The sequence below is a fragment of the Palaemon carinicauda genome, chromosome 4 (genome assembly GCF_036898095.1).
Source record: "Palaemon carinicauda isolate YSFRI2023 chromosome 4, ASM3689809v2, whole genome shotgun sequence".
NCBI lineage: Eukaryota > Metazoa > Arthropoda > Malacostraca > Decapoda > Palaemonidae > Palaemon > Palaemon carinicauda.
The window spans coordinates 45201450-45223900 of NC_090728.1; the positions used below are offsets into that span (position 1 = coordinate 45201450).

The window sequence follows — 22451 nt, forward strand, 5'->3', positions numbered from 1 at the left end:
CAACAACTGCAGAGACAAAACAAAACGTTAGTTCAACTTTGAAAACAGTACGAGACTATCAAAGAAATTCTTTCAAAAACATTAAAATAGCATAATATGTTAACAGGTAACAACGAAATGACGGGCTCAATGTTAATTAACTTCGGTTCCAAGAAAAGACCGCCTACTATTAGGAAAGGTCGAATATAAACAAATATAAAAATTAATTTTAATAAGTTTATAATAAAAGGAAGTTAATCGAAGAGGCCTATAAAAGGCGGAGAGATATAAAATAAATCTATAACTTTTGTTAAGCAAAATTAAGAAAGAGAGTCTATACTCTCTTCGACACCAACACTTCCGTCTAAGGGAAGGGTCGGCCATTAAAAGTGAAAGAGAGTTCATACTCTCTTCGTCACCAAAATTAAATCAAAATAATTCCAAAAACTTGCTAAGCTAATGATAAAGCTTCCTGAATAGCGAAGGCTAAACTCTAGAGCAAATACATCACCAAATCGTGAGCAATAACTCCAGAATCAACAGCGTATCCATGTAGGTCTAGCCGGAGGCACGACAGAGGAAAAATTGAGGTGGTGTTGACAAGAAGTACTGGAGTACCTGACCACAGATGGCGCTGTGGTGTTCACCCCCACCTGTATAGCGATCGCTGGCGTATCCCGACCGTAGATTTCTGTCGGCAACAGAGTTGACAGCTACATGATTATCGGGTAAGATTAATATTGAAAAATACAAATTACTTTTTTAAAAATTTGATGTTTTTTAGATATATTTTATAATTGTAATTAAGGTAAATTGCTCACTAAGCAATATAATTTTCTCATATCTTGTATTTCAGGTTTGTGCAATGCCCTACACCCAGGCCCAGTAGGGCCAGAATAGCTTTATTAATATACCACTGAATTACAAGTAGACTTAGATGAAAATTTTACCATTAAGTGTATTAAGAAAACACCCGCATTACAAAAAAACCATTAATTCTTGTCAACCTAAAGAATTGAAGACAACATTTGATATTACCTGGTTTGATAAGACATTTGTGATAGTGCAAGGAAAGCTTCCAGTAGAGATCTTATGAAAGCTGTGAAGTAATTTGCCTGTGGTTGTCAGGTGAAGGATGCACAGTTGATTAATGTGTTGGTGTAAATATTTCAAGACTGACCTAATGATTTTAATTTATTTTTACTTTAGAGGATTTTTAGGATGCAGTATTAGGTCATGAGGACTTGTCATTGAAATAAGTTTGTGTCTACTCTATCAGAAGGGAGTTGGAAGAGGTGAGACTAAAAACACAATTATATATTGATGTATTTATTGAAAAATGTATTGGTCTCTTTCAATGAAATTTGCTATACAGTAATAACTGTTGTGTATATTCATTAGTTATTATCAACCTTACTAATTTTTTGTTAATAATCCACTTACTATTATAGTATAAGATTTTTTTCTTTACCAAATAAATTTGTATTATATTTTCATAATCACACTATTTTCCTCATCAAAATCTCAATCATTTTGTAATTCAAAGCATTGAAACTAGATGAAAAATATTGACCTGAGGTTCATTTGCTTATTGGGTCCCCTTGCCCAGATCCAAAACAAGGGGTGGAGCTCAGTTACCTTTATTGCCTCTAGACCAATTTGTTAGCTGTGGGTTCGATGGGATAGGGGTCGTTACCTGATCGTAAGTTTGCGTGCAATACCCAGCTGCAGCCTCCTACCCGTAACAACATAGGTCTCACAAATAGTGAAATTAATTTAGTTGCAGACCATGAAACCCAACTCGGTAAGCTTATCACAACAGACGAAACTGTATGAAACAATGATAACCTGACGGAGCTAACATTAAAAAAATGTAACAAAAGAATCCCAAAGAATCTCAATCTTGTAAGGATATAATGCTGAGTCTGAGATGGTATCTACATCATGTCTTAATGAGAGATAAATTGACTAAGAAAGAGCCTGAATGGAGGCCTGTTCCAAAAATATCAATGAGTAACTACCTTTGAACCGAGAATTGGATTGCTAAGACATTACCAGGTCTGGAGGACGACACAACTTGTATCTTCATAGAAGCCAATGAGGATTCCTACTGTAGTTATTGTATTTACCCTTAGACAATGAAAATAATTCAATTCTTCTATTGTAAAAATCACAAATTTTTAAAGTAATCTTTATTTTTCCTACCAACACAAATATGAGTCCTTTAATTAGGGATATTGTTTCAGCGTGAGCTGGAATCAGTCGTTAGGTTATCCAGCTGGAGAGGGTGCGGGGCAAGGAGTCCTGCCCCTTTCCAGACGGAGAGCCTTCACTTTTGACCTTTCGGCCCAGGACTAAGGGGGGTTGAAGATGGAAGTTGGATTAAAGGACTCAAGTTTGTATGGCTAGGAAAAATAGAAATTACTTTTTAAGAAAATTGTGATTTATTCCTATACGTTATACCAACCCTCATCCTTTAATTAGGAAGAATCATTGCTTTGTGGGCTGGAAGTCCCTTGGAACCCAAACTGGAAGGTTCATTTCCTTCCTCGGAAGTGATCAACACTTGATCTATGGAGAAGCAAAGCGATGACACCCACAACCCCCTATCTGACTTTCATATGAATGAAAGAATTAGGACCCAGGCTGTACATGCAGACATGTACAGTACCTGTTCAAAACTGGAGATTCCTTTTCCCTCGAGGGGACCTCAGTTGGAGACAAATACCAAGAAAATTATTAATGGGTTGGTATACAATCCACTATTCCCAGCTTGTTGAAAAAGAATAGGGAGAGATAATTCTTCAAACTTAAAGATTGGAGATTTGAAATTAAACTTTAATGAACGAGTCCAGCTCGTGCTAAAACAATCTCCCCAATTCAAAGACAAGGGTTCTTATGATATGTAGGAACAGCTATTTTTTGTCAAGTAAATACTGAAATGTGACCAAAAAGCATTAAAAAAATTTAGGATTGAATTGGAATAGAATTTTCAGGGCACATGTCACGCAATGCGACTAATGAGGTCATTCAGCACCATAATAAATATCTAAATTGGTAAAGATAAAAAGAAAAAATTTAAAACCCCTTTTCCTCATACCTCCCTGCCATTCACACATTCAAAAATACAGTAATAATCTCAGTAAAAAATTAAGATATTGAATCTAATAAAAAAGACCAACTTTATGTAGACACCCCAAAAACAATTTGAACTGATAGACAGAGTCTTTTAAGATGAGTAAAATTAATTCCTGGGAGTCCTATTGTATGGATATCAAAAAAGACATCTTTTAGGTTTCCAAGACTCATGAAATCAAACTCTCTAATGAAATATTGAGCAGCACACCACAATGAGCTCAATTGACTAATTCATCACAATAAGCACAAACTGATGCAATGCTACTGTCTACAATATATTTACAGTATGTGTGAGGTGGGTATAAATGACCCCAGTCTGGTTAAAGTAACTTCAACCTTTCAGTTGCTAAAAACATATTCATAACATTGGTTAATATTAGCCCTTATGTTTCTAACTGGAAAGAAAGGAAGACAACCATCTCTTGCCATTTTCTTAAAATATAAGACTTAATAGATTGCTTCATATAAAAGTGAGGAACAATCACCATTTTCAAGTATCAGTACTGTAATGTTCTTGAAACTCTGATTTAGACCACAACCAAACAGCTTGTGTATGATGAGGAATAACATACTGCAAGTTTCTTAAATGTTTTTCAACAATCTTCAATAGAATTTTCATAAATGCAAAGTAATCATATCAAGCCATGAAACTAAGGATAGGTTTACAAAAACTGCAACAAAAATTAAACTAATGAGAACAGAGGTCCCGTAGTACCCTTGGAATTGTAAAATAAAATATGAGGAAGATTTTCCTCTCTCGTCACTCCTACCAAAATACCTGTAGATCTGTGATTGACAGAAAATCATATGAGTACATTTAATAAAACAATAATGTAGACTATAAAATGTTGAAGTTGTTTATTTTTCCCAATATTTTACTGACAAGGACATTTGTGTCCCATTTATAATTACATCCACATGTATACTGTACAGGGAATCCTGTGTCCTTAGCCCCATCTACAATTCAACAATATCAGCCAGTCAAAAGATGATTTAGAGAATAAGCAAAGAATAAAAAGGATAAAATAAAATGGAATAATATAAAGTAACCCCAAAATAAATTCTAATGTCTGTGAATCTCTGGAAGCTGTAAACCATTCTGAAGATATGAAAAGAAGGATTAACTTAGCTAACAAAAATTAAAGGCTTGTACATGCATACACCAACTTACCTGAACCATCTAATTTTTTTCTTCAGTGAAGTGACATGCCTGGGAAATGACATGCCTGGGACTCATGGCTGAGATACACAGTAAGATGTTTTCAAGTAATAGTCTTGTGGTAAACAAATCAAATTTATTACATATTCTATCATGTAAAATGTCAACTTCCAATTACACAAATGTGAAGGGATTTTTGAGCCTTGACAATTTCTCCCGCTCTCTGTGAACCTAAAACTCCAACAACTTTGGTGAGATCAGACTGTTGATAAAGCACCGAAACTGTGTTACTTCCAATATGTTTCTTCTGTGTACGACGATTTTGATTACCATCCTGAGGACAACAAACAATGGAATGTGAAAATAAGGGCTGTTCAATAATTACAATAACTAGAATAAAAGAAATTATAAGCCTCATTACATGCACTAAGTGCCAAAATAACAATTCCATGAAATTTAGACAACAGTGCAGTATACCTTTACAGGGATGCATTTTTTCAGTACACAAACAAATAAATTCTCCAAGCATACCATTTATAACAGTTAAAGCACTTCTGTTTTCAACTTATATACAAGAATGAAACAATGCTACAAAAATATTCAACAATCCCAATATTTCATTAGATACAAACCATAACTAAGAATCAGACTGGAGGCATAATCACTCAGAGGAAGTGTGTAATATTTAAATACTATAAAATAGTTTGCATTATTTATTTTTGTCCTCTTAATGCCAATGCTACACAGCTCAGGTATAGATCATACATACATACATATACCAAGGCACTTCCCCCAATTTTGGGGGGTAGCCGACATCAACAAATGAAACAAAAACAAAAAAGGGGACCTCTACTCTCTACATTCCTCCCAGCCTAACAAGGGACTCAACTGAGTTCAGCTGGTACTGCTAGGGTGCCACAGCCCACCCTCCCCCATTATCCACCACAGATGAAGCTTCATAATGCTGAATCCCCTACTGCTGCTACCTCCGCGGTTATCTAAGGCATCGGAGGAAGCAGCAGGGCCTACCGGAACTGCGTCACAATCACTCGCCATTCATTCGTATTTCTAGCACGCTCTCTTGCCTCTCTCACATCTATCCTCCTATCACCCAGAGCTTCCTTCACTCCATCCATCCACCCAAACCTTGGCCTTCCTCTTGTACTTCTCCCATCAACTCTTGCATTCATCACCTTAAGAGGGGTTTTGTAAGGAGGCCCTTCCCTTCTCATCCTCTGAGGCAGTAGCCTTAAAGTAGGTCACTTTGGCTATCTAACAGCTTCCATTGTGTCTAGGCTAGTGATTAAATGCTTTGTAAACTTCATAGAGGCAACAACAACAGCAGCATGAGCAACTAAAATAGTAGGAACAGGATGATCAGACAGAATGGGCAGTACTGTAGTGGGTTCTGTTAACACCAAATGAGAAGACTTAACCAAAGGTCAGGACTCCAGGAAGGCGCATAGGGAAGCCTCTCCCGATAAGCCAAGATAAGGCTACAAAGCCTTCAGTCCTTTCTTTGCCTCCTGGAGATGCTGTAAGAGTCCTTGCAAGTCCAGATGTAGGACAGGCATAGAGGGATGATGAAGAGACAAAAATTACAGAAAAAAATACATCTCTCTACCAACAGTCCTGGACAGAGAGGCAGGCACATGATCACCCAAGGGGCTTATGGATTGCTCATCAAACTATCAAGATGAAGATTGGGAAAGTGTAAGAATTATGGTAGCATACAGGAAAGACAATGGAAGAAGCAAGATTAGGAGTTGCCCCTCTGAAAGCACTGACTTCTTTCTGGCCTTCCTATGCTTAAACCAAATTTTACCACACCTCTGTAGACAATACTCACAATACAAAATCAGATGATCACTTTTGCTTTCTGCAAGAGAACACACAATCTACATGTTTTAATATCATCAGTATAGATACACTTACCACACTTCCTGATTTACCCCAGTATATCTTCTTTGACCAGACTTACCAATTGAAGAAGACTCAAAATCAAAGAGCCAACAATAATGCCAAAGTCATCAACTAGGAGGAAGTCTGCATGCTTAGCCATGGACTATGAAAAGTTTTCATATAGGTCAAAATAGCAGTGCAGAACAATGCCCTCAAACACAAGTAGCTGAAATAGTAGAGCTAAGCAGGCCTTCCAGTAAAGGGGTTATCTTCTAAATATCACCAGCCCACTAGTTAAGCACCTTTATCACAAGCTTCAACAGCGATCCAAGCTTTTGTTACAAGTAGCATACTCATCAGAATAAGAATAATACAGAATGTCTATCCGGGAACAAAATGGGTTTCATGGACATATTCATGACAGTCTATCTAGCCACCAAGGCTCTTCTCCCAATATTTTGGGGTAGACAACATAAAAAAAAAGTGGGGGACTTTTCTTCTCTTCGTTCCTCTCAGCCTGACAAGGGATTTAGCCAAGTTTGATTGATTCCGCTAGGGTGCCACAGCCCACCCTCCCCCGTTACCCACCATAAATAAAGCTTCATATGCTGAATCCCCTACTGCTACTACCTCAGCGGTCACCAAGGAGGAAACCACAGGGCTTATTGGAACTACGTCACAATCGCTTGCCATTCATTCCTATTTCTAGCACACTCTTTTGCCTCTCTCACATCTGTCCTCCTATCACATACCACTTTCTTCATTCCATCCATCCACCCAAACTTTGGCCTTTCTCTTATACTTCTCCCATCAACTCTTGCATTCATCACCTTCTTTAGTGGACGGCCATTTTCCATTCTCTCTATACAAACCACCTCAACACATTCATATCTACTCCAGCTGTTAAATCATTTCTTACACCCATTCTCACCTTCACTACTTCGTTCCTAACCTCATCTAATCGAGATACGCCAGCCATACTTCTCAGACACTTCATCTCAAACATTCAATTTATGTCTCTCCGTCACTTTCATTCCCCACTACTGTACTCTGATCCATACATCACAGTTGGTACAATCACTTTCTCATACGGAACTCTTTACATTCATTCCCAAGTTCTTAACTCTCTATTCCTTATGACAGTACACGTCATAAAAATCAAACAAGGAAACAAACTCCAACAATTGCAAAAGAATATAAACTGTATCAAAAGAGACAATGTTAATTATCACCTAAAAATGATGATGACTCAAGATGAAAAAAAAAGGAAAAGACTTTTATTTCATAAATATGGTTGTAATGAATATGAGATACCAGGGGAATAATAAGTTACCAAGAAAACATGAAAATCCCAAAAAGTGTTAAGAACACCATGGGAGAGGACAGTAACATAATAAATATATATAATAGACATAATTACTTCAATTAAAGAAATATGTAGCAGTCTCTGATACTTACCACCATCAAATTGCAGATTTCAGAAAAGAAGTGTGGGTAGGTTGGTAGATCATAAAATATCACATGCCTCACTCCTTTGATGCGATATCGTCTATAAAAGTGGAATCTTTCGGTATACAAAAGAAATTGTCGCTTTCCATCAAAGAATAAGCTGCGTATCTTGGCAAGTTTGTGCATTTCCTAAAAGCAAAAAGGAATTTAAAAAATAATATTTCATCAATCTATCAAATTTATATAAGCTCTAAAGTAATCCACTTCTACTGAAATAAAAAAATTTGAATGGCCAAGGAATGAATCTTGGTAAGAAATGGGGTGGCCAATAAGTTTTCCAGTGTTAATTTCTCTAAGCTCTTTTCTTAGGGTCTCCTTGAAATAAATAAAATCATAACATATAACTGTTTGAAAATAAAATTCATATTTAAAAAATCTTTTACATACAGGTATGTCATTAGATACTTAAGAAAGGGATCCAATAGGGAAATAGCCCAGTGAGGAAAGTAAATAAGGAAAAATACAGAAAATTGTGCCTGAGTGTACCCTCAAGCAATATAACTCTAACCCAAGACAGTGGAAGACCATGGTACAGAGGCTATGGTGCTACCCAAGACTATAAAACAATGGTTTGATTTTGGAGTGTCCTTCTCCTAGCAGAGATGCTTTCTACAACTAAAGTCTCTTCTAGCCTTACCAAGTGGAATGTAGCTACTAAACAATTACAGTGAAGTTGTTAAACCCTCGCGTGAAGAGTAATTGTTTGGTTACCTTAGTGTTGTCAGGTACACAAAGAAAGAGGAGAATGTGTAAAGAGAGGAGAATGTGTAAAGAATTGAACAGATTATTCGGTGAATGGGTAGGCAAAGGAAAAATTAGCTATAACCAGCAAGGAATCCAATGCAGTATATAGGATCCCTCTTAATTCCTTAAACAAAGCAATGTATCAAAAGTAAAACACATTCATTGGCAATATATGACATTATCATTCACAAAAACTTTTATGATGCCATGATGTTTCATGTCAAAATAATAGTTGATAAATACAGTAAAGATGATGATGAAATACAATAGAAAAAAATTAAATGAGTGATCTATGTAGTGTAAAAAATTACTAACTTATCAATTGCCTTATCAAAAATACTATGTAAATTATACTGTATTTTCATAACCCTGCCATGACAAATGCAGACACAGGAATGTTGCTAATTAATAAAAGACTTCTATTATCAGTAAATGTATAACTTAAATAACACTTAATCTATAACAGTTAAGTATTCAACACCATTTAACTTACCCCTGCCATATATTCATTTATGCTTGAAAAACTGGTACCGCCATCTTCTTTTAAATACTTTACAAGTCGCACATAATCACAGTAATCAGGAATATAAACTAGTATCCCCATACGACGATTTGCCTGGTACTGTGGTAGTACTTCCTTCACGAAATAGTTAAATCGACTGTCTGGATCTCTCATTCCTGTCACTCGAATCATAACCAGTTCTGCTGGGACAACAACTTCTTGGACAGATCCATCCTTTACATAATTTAGAACCTGAGTACAAAAATAAATATCCAATGTATTAGCAATAAAAATAAATTATCTAAATATCTAACAGTAATTTTTACCCTTACATACAAAGTATAAACCATAACAGGACTTTCCTTTCCTAGATTTACTATTCACAATTATGCTGGCATACAGTAATGAGTTAGATGGTAAATGTTAATGTCATTGCTCACAAGAACAGAGCCTAAGTCTATTTTATTACTTTCAAAGTAATTTAGTTTTAATGGCATGCAGGTAAAAAAGCCATTCTATTTTCATTATCATCTCAAATCTCATTCACTCATAATAGAATCACGTATGTGTATACTTTTGAGGCTTATTACCCTCTCCATCATAAAAAATAGATGGGAGTTATCTCTTGCTACTTTTGTTGATCCAAGGAGTACCCTAAGGCAATATGGAGCTCATCCTGTGACATAAGTAGATGGAGGACATTGTAATTAGTGCATGCAATTATAAAACTTTCAGTCCCTCTTACTAGTCTGTATTTCTGTTAGCAAACACAACTCTATGTTTGTTCTTAGAGCAAAGGAGTATAGAGCTTATTTTTTATCAGTCACCCTGGAGCTTTTATTGAATTGAAGTCTCCCTCATACATTGTGATTTATCCTATCATAATTAATATTTTTTTCCCAGGCAAATGTAAATTTTTAAACAATGAAACAAGACTTTCTAACCCCTTGAGATCCAACTACTCACTAAAAATTTTGCCACTCAAAGCCAAGTCCAACACAAAGACTATCAGAGATATGACTTTACAATCTTTTCAAACATAACTTATAGCTGAGTAAATTTCCTATGCATTGATATAATCTTATATATTTTGCAAAAATTCTATATGCATAAAACTACAGAAAAGAAACTTTTGGGGTGAAGGGTTGTTAGTGCATTATTAAAATGAGGATGGCAAATTCCTAAATAAAACTTCCAACAGACAAAAAGTAAACTTGCATCATACAGTCATAAGATCTAAGCATAAAAATTATAAATATTTATGTACTATATCTCACCAATAAAAATTTGAAAAGGTAGTCTTGACACCTGATGAGATCAGTTAGTGTTAGGATTTCTTTTAAAAAGAAGGAAAAACAGTAAACTCTCTCTAGAATCTAAACCTAAACCTGACTGCCTTCTCCTCAGGTAGGTTCTCATAAGCTTGTAAAGTTAATTGAGTGAGGCAAATTGCACAGATATTTGAACATCATAAAAATGACATAGGTCCATTTAAAGTTTAAAGGTTACTAATGAATAGCAGAAGCAAGGGATAGGAAAATGCCCTAAAGGCTGACCATTCATACAAATGATCAGTGCCCAAGGCCCCTCTCCATCAAGCTTGACCCCAGAGGGCCAGGCAATGTTTTATGATGACACATCAGGTAGACCTATGGGCTCCCCAAGGAAAAGTCAACTGTAGAAGCCTGGAGACTCGTCTCAAACAACCTTCAGCGCTTTTTCTCATACATCCCTTCAACCTCTGGCGCCAGGGCCAGGGGTTTTGTGGATATTGGATGCTTCATTAGGAACTCCATCGGAACTATAGATAGGGGAGGTCGGTGGTCCATAAAAGGTAGTAAATAACCATCCCAAAGACACTGATCCCATAAAGACTCTGCCAAGTTGCCTAATGGTAAGACAAGCAACCCTCTACTCTCGGTCAATAAAAGAGTGGGAACACCGGCATCCGAGTTTCCCTCTGCATCTTCTCTTCCCACTGCCACCCCTCCTAAACGGAGTAGGCTGTGGTGCTTGAAAAGGTCGTGCACTCACAGGCTCTTTCGAGGAAGAGGTCACTGGAGCTGCGGACTTAAGTCTTGGAACATGTGCAAGGCCCTTCCTTGATCCCTGTAGGTTAGGTTGAACCCAAAGGTTTGACTGCTGCCCCATTTTTGGACCAGAGGCCTTGAAAGAGACGCTCAGTGGATCGCAGAGTCCTGCAAAGCAGTTCTCAATGAATCTACCCCCACCTCAACACAACCCTCTGGAAGGAGAAAAGTAACTACTCGCACAAACAAGTTTCTCAACGTCAACACCACCTCTTGAGAAGAGAGAAACCAAAGCGTGTCGCCTCTTCAAGACCCAGTTAGCGCACAGGTTTGCTGACAAGTGGGTAAGGAAGGTGACTGCCTTTCCACCCAATGACACAAGACTCTTGTACAGTACTTATCCAAAGGCTGCATAGTTGATAACTTCATTGACTTTACAAAGTACATAAGTGCCCCTGACCTCTGATCAAGGCAGGAAACAGCGTGGAGAGCAGCCTAGGCCAAAGCTTCCTTGCCCGCAGACTCTGAGGCCGATAAGGAAGTGCCTTCAAACTTGAGTCTCTCCAATAAGAGCAGCCTCCCCCGTCAGAGAGCATACTGACGGGTCAACCTGCATAGGTGCAGACATTGTGTTCTCCAGTGTGTGGAACCTTCGGTGTCTGGAGTTGGAGTGGCAGGATCTTGCTTGACCTGCTGGCATGAGTAAATCTTTAGATCCATGGATCTGATCATCCACCAGGCCAGGGCTAAGTTCACAAGCTCCAACAAGGACAACTCCAATGAGGGCTTCATACCTTGAGGGACCTCAAAGTGCCGATCTATGACCAAAGTCATTCCCCCAATGGTGCCAAGGTAGCCTCCTCCAGGCCATTTTACTCACAAATGAGTGCAAGGACCTCCACAAACAAACTCTTGGAATCGGAGTAGTCTGCCTCAGAGGGCTCAAGACTGCGGTCTGGGGTCCTCGAGACACCCAGCCTCCAATCTCCCATGCCCTTCACCAAGGCTGAGGGTGAGGCAGCATGCTCCAGAGACTCAGCCCTCCTCACGAAGGCAACCGTTCCATACCAAGGACAGGGACAGGCATGTAATCGGAGGCTGATGAAGGCCTGGCAAGGCCAACGGCAACAGGGGGAGATCTCCCAGTATGAGACCCGACAGGAATAAGAGGAATACCAGGTACTTCTCTCACTGCGGTTTGAGACAGAGGGGATACCATAGGCCCCATGTTCTGCAGAACTCTCTCGACCAACCAAATCACATATGAGTTAGAGAACGGTCTCGAATGGTACCATCCTCTCTATCCAATCGAGAGATCACATACGGATAGAGGGAAGAGCAACTGTCCAGTGTCGTAGAAGAAAGGGAGATGGAGGTTGTTGCCAAAGCTCCTCCATCAACCTTGGAAAAGAAAGTTTACAGGGCTGTACACCTCTGTTCTGGTCAGCTACCAATGAAGCCAGGCTGCTGGGGTAGCTGTGGCATGGGGTCGGTCCGCCACGTCGTGGTGCCACAGGGAGCTCTTTCTCTGCAACTAAGACTGTCCTTCCTCGACTTCTTAGCCCTACTCCTCCTCTTCTTCATCTGAGAAACAGTCAGACTGGAAAAAGGACAACACAGAGGAGGAGGAGGAGGAAGAATAATGTACAGAGAACGAAAAAAAGACAAGGAGGAGGAGGAAGAATAACGCGCATGCTCCTTCCTCTTCTAGGTCTCACTCCTGGCTCTGCAAGCAGAGCGGTCAATGTCTGGGCGAATGTCGAAGACGACTCTCCTTCAAACGGAGAAACCACATGGGTTGCTCCAACAGGAGCCACAACACTAAGGCACACTATCACAGGGGTAAGGGAAGGCACACTCACAATGCCCCGCAATCCTGCAACAAGCAGGGCAAGAGGTACAACCAAAAACACTGAGGGAGAAAGAACAGGCTCCAGACCCCCTTGCCACAAGGGTTGGGCCAACGTGCACTAGGGAGAGGGGTGGTGAACACAGGAACTGGCTCAGGGATTTTGGTAACACCAGGGATAGGGGTAACAGTACACTTTATATCTTTACCTCTCTTACCTTTCCCTTTATCCATATCTTTGAAGGCCATGGGATTTACAGCTCCCAGGCCCTGCACCTTCTCTACCAGTTCTGGGTACTCTCTTGCCAGACTTACGTTCCACCTTTAGGGGAACCACTGGACACCCTGACACAAGGGGAACCACTATGTCCTTCACCACTGGCATCACTGAGGACACGTGAAACAAAATGCACATGGGGGTACCAGGGGAGAGGTAGTCTTGGCTACCAACCCCCTCAAAAAAGTCATGGAGGGCTTCCCTGAAAGACCAAAGGAAGACCAAGCCTTCCTACCTAAGGTCAAACTCATCGTCAGCAGCCTGCACAGTTGAACTGAGGAGTATCCAGCTCCAGTAGGGGAGGGACAAACACCAGGGATCCCTGCACTCCAGCGCAACCTAAAAACTCAGCTGACATCTGCAGCGTATTTCCTGGGGACTGATCCAGGGGCGTATACATAGGCACGACAGCAGCGGCAGCAACCACAGAGGAGACAGATGCAGCAAAAGACTTGCTCAGAGTTGTCTTGGGGGTTACCCTGTCAAACTCCAATAAATGCTTCAAACGTTTCCTTCCCTTCAGGGGATAAGCCTGCCACGGCACCGGAGGCCATGACCTACACTCGGGACATGGTGATGATGGCAAACAATCATACCCACTACAAGAGACAGAGAAAGTGAGGATCAACTGATGGTTTCGCCATAAAATTATTGCAGTGTCCTCTCTTCTCCCAGCAAACACAAACTTTTTGCTTTCACTCCATTCACTTCCGGAAAGAAGAGACAGACATTAGACACTTTAAATTCTAGTCAGCTGTCTGAAAATCCATCCACGACAATGGTTATAACGGAAGGGGTCAGGACTTCTTGTCCCTCTCCCTACCCAGTTGGATAACTGCTCGTTATTCAACTTTTAACGACCGATTCCAGCTCACTCTGACACAATATCCCTAATTAAAGGACGAGGGTTTATATGTTATGTAGGAACAAGCTTGTGTTTAGGGCATAAGAACATAATGGACAAATTATAAGTAAGGGGTTTTGGTGACTCTAAAGACAGCCAGTGAATCTGATAAAGAGTCAATCTGAATTCTAGTAAAATCATGTGAAAGATAAAAAGGCAACTCAACATACCTGCACCCTTCCAGTAAAATTTTTGCACTTGTTAACTAAGGCTCTGCCATGATCAATGTTTGTTGCAGAGAAGAAAAGTGTCTGTCTATATAAAGAAGAATGACCATCTAGTGTCCACATTCGTATTCTTGTGATATCTGTGTTAAGTTTATGTATATCATGTGGAGGTTTGTTCAAAACCTCCATCAATACCAGCAAGTGCTCCCAGTTCTGCATCATCAAAACATCTGCCTGAAAAAAAAGGTTCACATAAAAATCACCCATTTAATGTTTTATTCATATTGGAAACAAAAGTTCAATGTTCATTACAAAAGCTTTTTATTCTGTCCGTCATATGTTTGTTTTATCACAACACTAATAATAGTATTCAAACTTTATTTTTTAAACACAGGCCATTGCCAACACAACTGCTCTTGGAAAGCATTCAAACTAGGTCATTTCTCTCACTCCCCAAATCCTCTCAATATGATATCCATTTAAATAATCACACAAACAGAAAAAAATATCACCAAAGGTAAAGAAAAGCATAAGTGATAAAGTCCTGTAGAGCAATGTCGAGCAGCAACATGAACTTGACAGCCAAAGAAGACGTGAGGTTTCAGGCAGGTTGGTTTTAAGATTATTCCTCCCTACAATTGCCTTGTTAACAAACTTCAACTATCACTTTAACTTTCCAAAAAAGAATACCCCTGTTATGATACCAATAGTGTCCCTAAAGAAGTGTATCACAATGAAAGCCAGGTAGTTGCTGGCATCAAATAACATAATCCCTACACTTAAAATTAATATTGACCTTCAATAAAAACCATATACTCATACTCATATCTTTACCTGATCTATTATCAACATTTCTATGGAGGTTAAAAAATCTGTTTCAGCCGTACTGAGATGGAAGTTGCCCATCAGACATCGCAGTCCAAGTGGAGATGAAATTATGATATCAGACTGATAGAAATCTGAGTACAACTGAAAATATAGAATAAATATAAAGATATTCAGCAACCTTAGCACAAATAGGACTCATTATATGGAATATTTTAATAGTTATGAAAAAAGAAATAATACAATATATATACACCTGTACTATATTTGTGTACAGCTGGTAAAAAGTAAAAACTAATTATCATATAAATAAATAAAAAATCAATATTGCTTACCTTTATTGTACGTTTAGTAAGCTTTAATCCAATCTTAAAATCTTCTTTAGAATTTCCTTTGAAAATTTCATGGAAGTCTTCTGCCCTATTAAGATTCTTTGGGGGATCCTGATTTTCGCCAGGACCAAAATCCTCCCGAAAACGACTTTGCTTAAGAATATCAAAGTTTTTATCTTGCAGTAACAAACTTATTACTTCAATCAATCTGCAATAGATAAGTGATAAGGGTCAAATTTACAATCTTTACTTACATGAAATTTTGCAGAAAGCATTGTATAAATGTAATACAATGTACACTATTGTTTTAACATTAATGAAGCACCTCATATTAGTGATTGAATTGGATTCCAGGCACTGGGACTGGTGAGGTAATTCAACAGCTTCATAAATGGCAAAATTGTTGAATTTTTTTTTATTTTTTAAACACTATTTGAAAAGTGAATTCACACAATATGACAAATCAATCATACATTAAAGAAAAGTAATAATTTTACTGATCCATTCACAAAAAAAAAAAAAAAAAAAATCTTAACTTCTCTAAATTGACAGATTCCCTGTTATACTATACATCCCAAACATCATTCAGACAATAAACCCTATAGTGTTATTTTAATAGAACATTAATATCTCAAAATATTTCCACCACACTATTATATATAGTATATGCCTTCTACATGGTATTAAATTGCTATGAAGGTGATATTCATTATAGCAGCATTTTAGGCTTTTAATATGTTTCCTCTAAAGTACTAGCTGAATAGAGACTTAGCTAATTTAGTTAGTTGTCAGATGTTTAACCAGATTAAAAACTTGAATGCTACCATAGGAGGAAAACAAAATAAAAATAATCATTTCAATCAATTCTTAAAGATTCTTTTATAGTTTGGGATTAGATTCTCCTAGCCACATTTTTTGACTTCTATATAACAATTTTATGCCTCATATTGAATAGTCAAAGTTGCGGCCTGAAGTGACATTTATGCAGTACTGACCAGAGTAAATAGATGGCCATCACCTACCTGTATGCAGAATGTTTGAAAGGAAGAATAATCAACACCTTAGGTCTTGTATAGCCCTGGTCACGAAAGCACTGCTGAGGGTCCTTTTTTTTCTTTTTAGTCATGCTTTTGTTTAATTTAGAATTGTGCCTCAGCACTCTTTTCCTAGTTTTTAGGACATGATTCAAAGCATGAATAGCATATACAGTCCTAATTTCCTCATACTTCTCATAATTTGCTTGTGGGTAATAAAGGTCTGAATAATTGGACATGATTGCTAATAATTCTTTTTGCAAGTTAGTAAGACCAGAAGGACAGTTGGCTGATGCATTTCCAACTAAAACACAGTTATCTTTCAGAGGCTTTAAGATATGATAATCATCCAGGCTGTAATTCTTTCTACGGGGAGGTTTGGGAACAGCAGCGATATTAGGTAACTCAGTCTCAGAATCTTCATTGGCCAGTAACAGTAGCTTTGGCTTCTTTACTTCTACTTTTGGAACATCTATCTTTACTCTTTTCAATGTAGGCCACTCTTCAAAGCTGGAAGTCCAATTTTCTGACTTCTGAACTTCCTCGGCAGTGTCACTGTCAATGTTCAATTCAAAGTGCTTCTTAAATGGATCATTTCCATCCTTCAAAGCATCATCTTCATCATCAATATCCTCCTCAACTTCTTTAATTACTTCTTTCACACCATTTTTAGATGTTTTCTGAAAAAGAAAAAATTTTAAAAGTTACAATCTATTTCAAAAGTGACCATATAATTACAGTAAGTTTATGCACCATACAATGATTATGAAGTTTAACCACAATTTGTGGTAACTAAACCTGGGCCAACTTAGCTTTATATTAGACACTCACGCCAATTCATGTTTCGTTCTAAGTCACAATTTCACACAGTTATATGTATGGATAAAGGAGGGCTTACATTATTTATTTGATATAATCATGATCTAGAAAAAAAAATTCATTGTCATAAATCATTGTTTAAATATGAATTTACTTTCTTTTACAAACATAATTACATTCAATATATTCTTTTCCATATTAGCTGCTTTTAGTTTCAAGCTTTAGACTTGAAGAAAATAACAGCTGATGATGGTGATTTGCACATTAAGCTCCTGCAGTTATCTTGAGGTAGCACCTCAAGCTCCTCACTCGACCAAGTAGCAGCTAATTTGGATCATTGGTTACACTACGAAGGCTCCTAACCCAGAAGGGCTCAAACCTGGGACCTGTTGCTGCCAGATTTTAAGGTCTGGAGACACACTCAAGAACGAAGTCGGCTATTCCCTGTCCCCAACCCTGGAATGGGAAATGTCAATGTTGTAAGAAAGGGGAACTTTACCTCGGAAGGAAAGTCACTGGGCAGCGCTGTGACACTGAATAGTGGTCGCTATTTTAGGAGCAATCACAATCATGCCTGCAGTTAAATGTCGGAAACTCAGTCGTGAGCTGACGGGAAACTGCAAGATGAAGGACGATCGTAAGTTGACGGGCAATCACGAGCTGCAGCAGGACTGGGTGAGGCGAGTCTACTAGGGGAGACAAGTCAGCAAGGCAAGACAAGTCAGTGGGGAGAGACGAGTCTGCTGGGCACGACAGGACAGCTTGGAGTAAAGGTGGACAGATCCTGGAAATGTCAAACTCACAGGGGGTGAGCAACATTATCTTCATGCTCTGATGAGCCGCACTTCGAGGGATGAGAGAAAGGCATGGACAAGTCCATAACCCTCTCTTAATCCCACATGGCGAAAACTACTCAGGGAGGACCAAACCTGCGTACGAGAAAGGTGTCCACCATGAGTACAGCAGAAACAAGCTTCGGACTTTGCCCTTCCTCCGCCCGCTGAGCAAGCTCAGAACGAGGGAGAGCCGACGTCAGCACGATGATATGGAACTGCCGCAGGCGTAGGCGATAAAAGCATTGACGTGGCAGGAGAAGCAACTTCCACAGGAATAGGAACAAACATCAGACTTTGCACTCTGTCCACTGGTTGCCATCGCAAAAGGGAGTGTGTCATCGTCAGCGCTAAAGAAAACCACTCAGGAGAAAACCTAACCAGCGAACAAGAAAGGTGACCCCCGAGAGGCACAAGAACACGCTTCTGACTTTGCACTCCTTATGCCGGCTGCATTAGCAGATCGATGGAGTGCGACGTCTTGAGCGCTGAAGAAAACCTGACCCACGCATAGGAAAGGTATTCCCCAGGATGCGCAAGAACATGCTTCAGACTTTGCCCTTCTTAAGCCACCTGCCATCGCAGAACAAGGGAGTACGTCATCGTCAGCTCTGAAGAAAGCCACTAGGGAGAAAACCTAACGCGCGAACAGGAAAGGTGTCCCCCGAGAGGTGCGGGTACAAGCTTCCGACTTTGCACTCCCTCCGATGCCTACCATCACAGAACGAGGGAGTGCATCGTCGTCAGCGTAAAGGAGAGAGATAGAAGTCGAGCTCTGGGTCAGCTGCTTTGGCCTTCCTTACATCAAACTCGCAGGGTGCAAGCAACATTTACTTCATAGGGTGAAAGAGCATCCACATGGAGAACGACTCCCCTGCAGGGGAGGACCGAGCTGCTGCACTAAGGGAAGTGAGGAATTCCTCTAGCCTAAGGGTTGTCCAGTGTCAAAACGAAAGAGAACGTAAGAAAAGGTTTCTCCGCCCTGGAGAAAAACCCTGTACTATGCTGTCTCTGAAACACCAACACTCGCCTGCGAAAAATAAACAAAGACTAAAAGAACAAATTAGTCAAAAAAGGTTGGGCGGAAGAGAGAGACAAACGTCCACTCTCCACCAAGCCAAAAGAAAAAGTGATGATAGAACACAGGTGCGTGTGTGAGTAGGGTGGCCGGTACTAACTCCCTAACCCCCCTAAACAAGCGGTGGGGTAGTTACAACTCCTTAAGTCTTATGGCTAGTCTTCCGCCTTCACCAAAACTATATTGTCTACTTAAGAGTAAGAGGATTTGTATTTAGTGTCCGAACAAACAGACACCGAGGCTTTGAACTGCTAAGCAATGTTTCAAAGAGTAAAATGACCGTGTGAAAAGAGAAAAAAGCTGGTTTATAAGCATGTAAAGATACAAACAAATATAAATAAAATTACAAGGTAATCATTAATTTATCAAAAGTATACATTCATGTACAGTTGTCAGAAAAGAGGATTTTTTCCTGATAAAATTAATATTAATAATGCTAACCTGGATAATTTAGCTAGCCCTGAATACCAAAAACTCACCCAATTCTGGCCACATTGGCAACCCTGCTACCTCCTAATTTGTTCTGCCATTGGCAATACTGTCTGCTGAATTGAGTTTTCACGAGCCTCTAGTCAGTTGTATAATACCAGATGGTGGGAAGGATAGGTAGAACTAGCTAAATTATCCATGTAAGTATTACTAACCTTAATTTCCTTATGAAAATTCCATATTAATTAACATTATCTTAGGTTGTGTGTGAGAGCGAGCACGAGGCAAAGGTGGACGAGTTGCATGCGCAAGTTAATGCTGCGCTGCATTCTTAACCGAGCTAAGCAAGCGAAATATCAATCACACCTGGAGCTCTAACACAGACACCTGTAACTTGCACAGTCTCGCAAGACCACGGAGGAGCAAACCTACCTGTGAAAGCGAGTAAGCCTACTAGTGCAAACGCTGAGGCATGTGAGCAACCTCTGCCAGATAGCATACGCACAAAGTACATATAGTACTGTACAGTATAGCTATCGCACACAAGGTCTCTCAATAAGGGGTCGTCTTATCCAACCGATATGAAAATCATACCTTGAATTCAATACCAAGTGATGTTTACTGGTAGACAAACCTAGGCCTCCGTACAATAACCAATAATAAAAGTAATCATACCATATTTAGTATTGGCATAAGCTCATGATAAATAGCCTATTTGAGGAAATATTCCATATGAGTAATGAAATCAACTTTTATCTATGTGAGTCCACCTGACAAAATGTAAACAGGGAGCTCTAACCTTTAGATAATTTTATTGGTACTATTATTGATGGCAGTACAGTGATAAAATTTAGATAAGCATAACATTTATTTTTCATTAAAAATCCATCCTTATTAAAACTATCCTCACTCTTTCGCCAATCTTGCATCATCTTTCTGTCACATCAAACGTTGTAGTGCCAGCACAATAATTATTGCTCAATTTCTTGGCTGCCTGTATAACTTTTAATTTAAAACTAACCTCAAACTTTCTTCTTTTTCTGGTGATTCCATAACTGACGTGGATATAAGTTGTTAAGATATTAAACTGACTTAAAACTGAAATTAGGGAAAATATTTTGGAAATGGAATGTACAGTTATTGTTTGTAACACTTTAGAATAATCATAAGACCATAACATTATCAAACTGTCATTAGCGGTTATTTGTTTTTGTTGACTAAACACAAACAAAATGGTTGTCCTGTTATACAGCAAAATCTAGCATATACAGATATGACCTAAATTCATTGAAGTTTGCCCCAATTCTTACCTCCTCTGATCTGAAGGTCGTTTTATACACGGAAATATACAGTATCCATTTTGGTTTTAGTGATGTCAGTGACTAAGTGGTAGAACAAAATGGAGTTTTTATGATAAAACAAAGTTTTATGAATACTTACCTGGCAGTTATATATATATATAGCTGATATCTCTAAATCGGCAGAATTTTTCAAAACGAGGCAACCGCCATGTGGTGGTTGGGAGGTAGGTGGTTACAGTGATCCCTCGCTACTTCGCGGTTCGACCATCGCGGATTCACCACTTCACGGTTTTTTTCATAACACATGAATATACATATATCGCGGATTTTCCGGAAATTTCGAAAATACCTCGATGTGACCGATGGTGCGAGAGAGTGTGTGTGTGTGTTGTTTTAAATGTAATAAACAAAAAAATTTGATAGGTTATACAGTAACACATTGGTGCTTATGTAATATCAACTGTATAGACGGTTTGAATAAGTTAAGAAATGGTATAAACGATACTTTGTTAGTGTATTCGTACGCTCTCAAGAGCGGCAGCTAGACGTCAGCTGATCTGATCACAGCCAAAAGTAATACAAAAAGAAGTCAACAATACTCGATTTTTAAAACACACCCGAAACTTAAAAACAAAAGTACACGCTTTCTTAATGTGAAATTAACTATTTAAAGAGTAGCAATTTTCAAGAATAAAATGATGTTTCCCAAAAAATAGTGGTTTGCTGATGAAATCGGATGCCGTATTTTTAGCTACGATTGAAATGGATGTAGTCTCGGCATAATTTTTTCGTTTCGTATTTAATTGACACTAAGAAAACTAATTTTAGTTTCTTCATCTATATGTAAGTATTGTATAACATGAGAGAGAGAGAGAGAGAGAGAGAGAGAGAGAGAGAGAGAGAGAGAGAGAAAGAGAAAGAGAGAGAGATTGTGTGTGTGTGTGTTGTTTTAAATGTAATAAACAAAAAAATTTGATAGGTTATAACACACTGGTGCTTATGTAATATCAACTGTATAGACGGTTTGAATAAGTTAAGAAATGGTATAAACGATACTTTGTTAGTGTATTCGTACGCTCTCAAGAGCGGCAGCTAGACGTCAGCTGATCTGATCATAGCTAAAAGTAATACAAAAAGAAGTCAACAATACTCGATTTTTAAAACACACCCGAAACTTAAAAACAAAAGTACACGCTTTCTTAATGTGAAATTAACTATTTAAAGAGTAGCAATTTTCTAGAATAAAATGATGTTTCCCAAAAAATAGTGGTTTGCTGATGAAATCGGATGCCGTATTTTTAGCTACGATTGAAATGGATGTAGTCTCGGCATAATTTTTTCGTTTCGTATTTAATTGACACTAAGAAAACTAATTTTAGTTTCTTCATCTATATGTAAGTATTGTATAACATGAGAGAGAGAGAGAGAGAGAGAGAGAGAGAGAGAGAGAGAGAGAGAGAGAGAGAGAGATTGTGTGTGTGTGTGTTGTTTTAAATGTAATAAACAAAAAAATTTGATAGGTTATAACACATTGGTGCTTATGTAATATCAACTGTATAGACGGTTTGAATAAGTTAAGAAATGGTATAAACGATACTTTGTTAGTGTATTCGTACGCTCTCAAGAGCGGCAGCTAGACG

The 22451-nt window shown here is 38.6% G+C and overlaps 1 protein-coding gene across 1 annotated transcript in view; it reads right to left on the minus strand.

The window, feature by feature from the left end:
- Window positions 1-4398: 4398 nt before the first annotated feature.
- The window catches only part of LOC137639918 (U3 small nucleolar RNA-associated protein 25 homolog), a 71766-nt gene continuing 53713 nt past the window's right edge, over window positions 4399-22451 (minus strand). The window contains exons 3-9 of the mRNA XM_068372208.1: window positions 16340-17031; window positions 15321-15525; window positions 14995-15129; window positions 14164-14394; window positions 8925-9185; window positions 7637-7816; window positions 4399-4610 (exon numbers count right to left, since the gene is read on the minus strand). Of these exons, the coding sequence (XP_068228309.1) occupies window positions 4440-4610; window positions 7637-7816; window positions 8925-9185; window positions 14164-14394; window positions 14995-15129; window positions 15321-15525; window positions 16340-17031 (1875 nt within the window). The 3' untranslated portion in view covers window positions 4399-4439. The remainder of the gene's footprint in view (window positions 4611-7636; window positions 7817-8924; window positions 9186-14163; window positions 14395-14994; window positions 15130-15320; window positions 15526-16339; window positions 17032-22451) is intronic.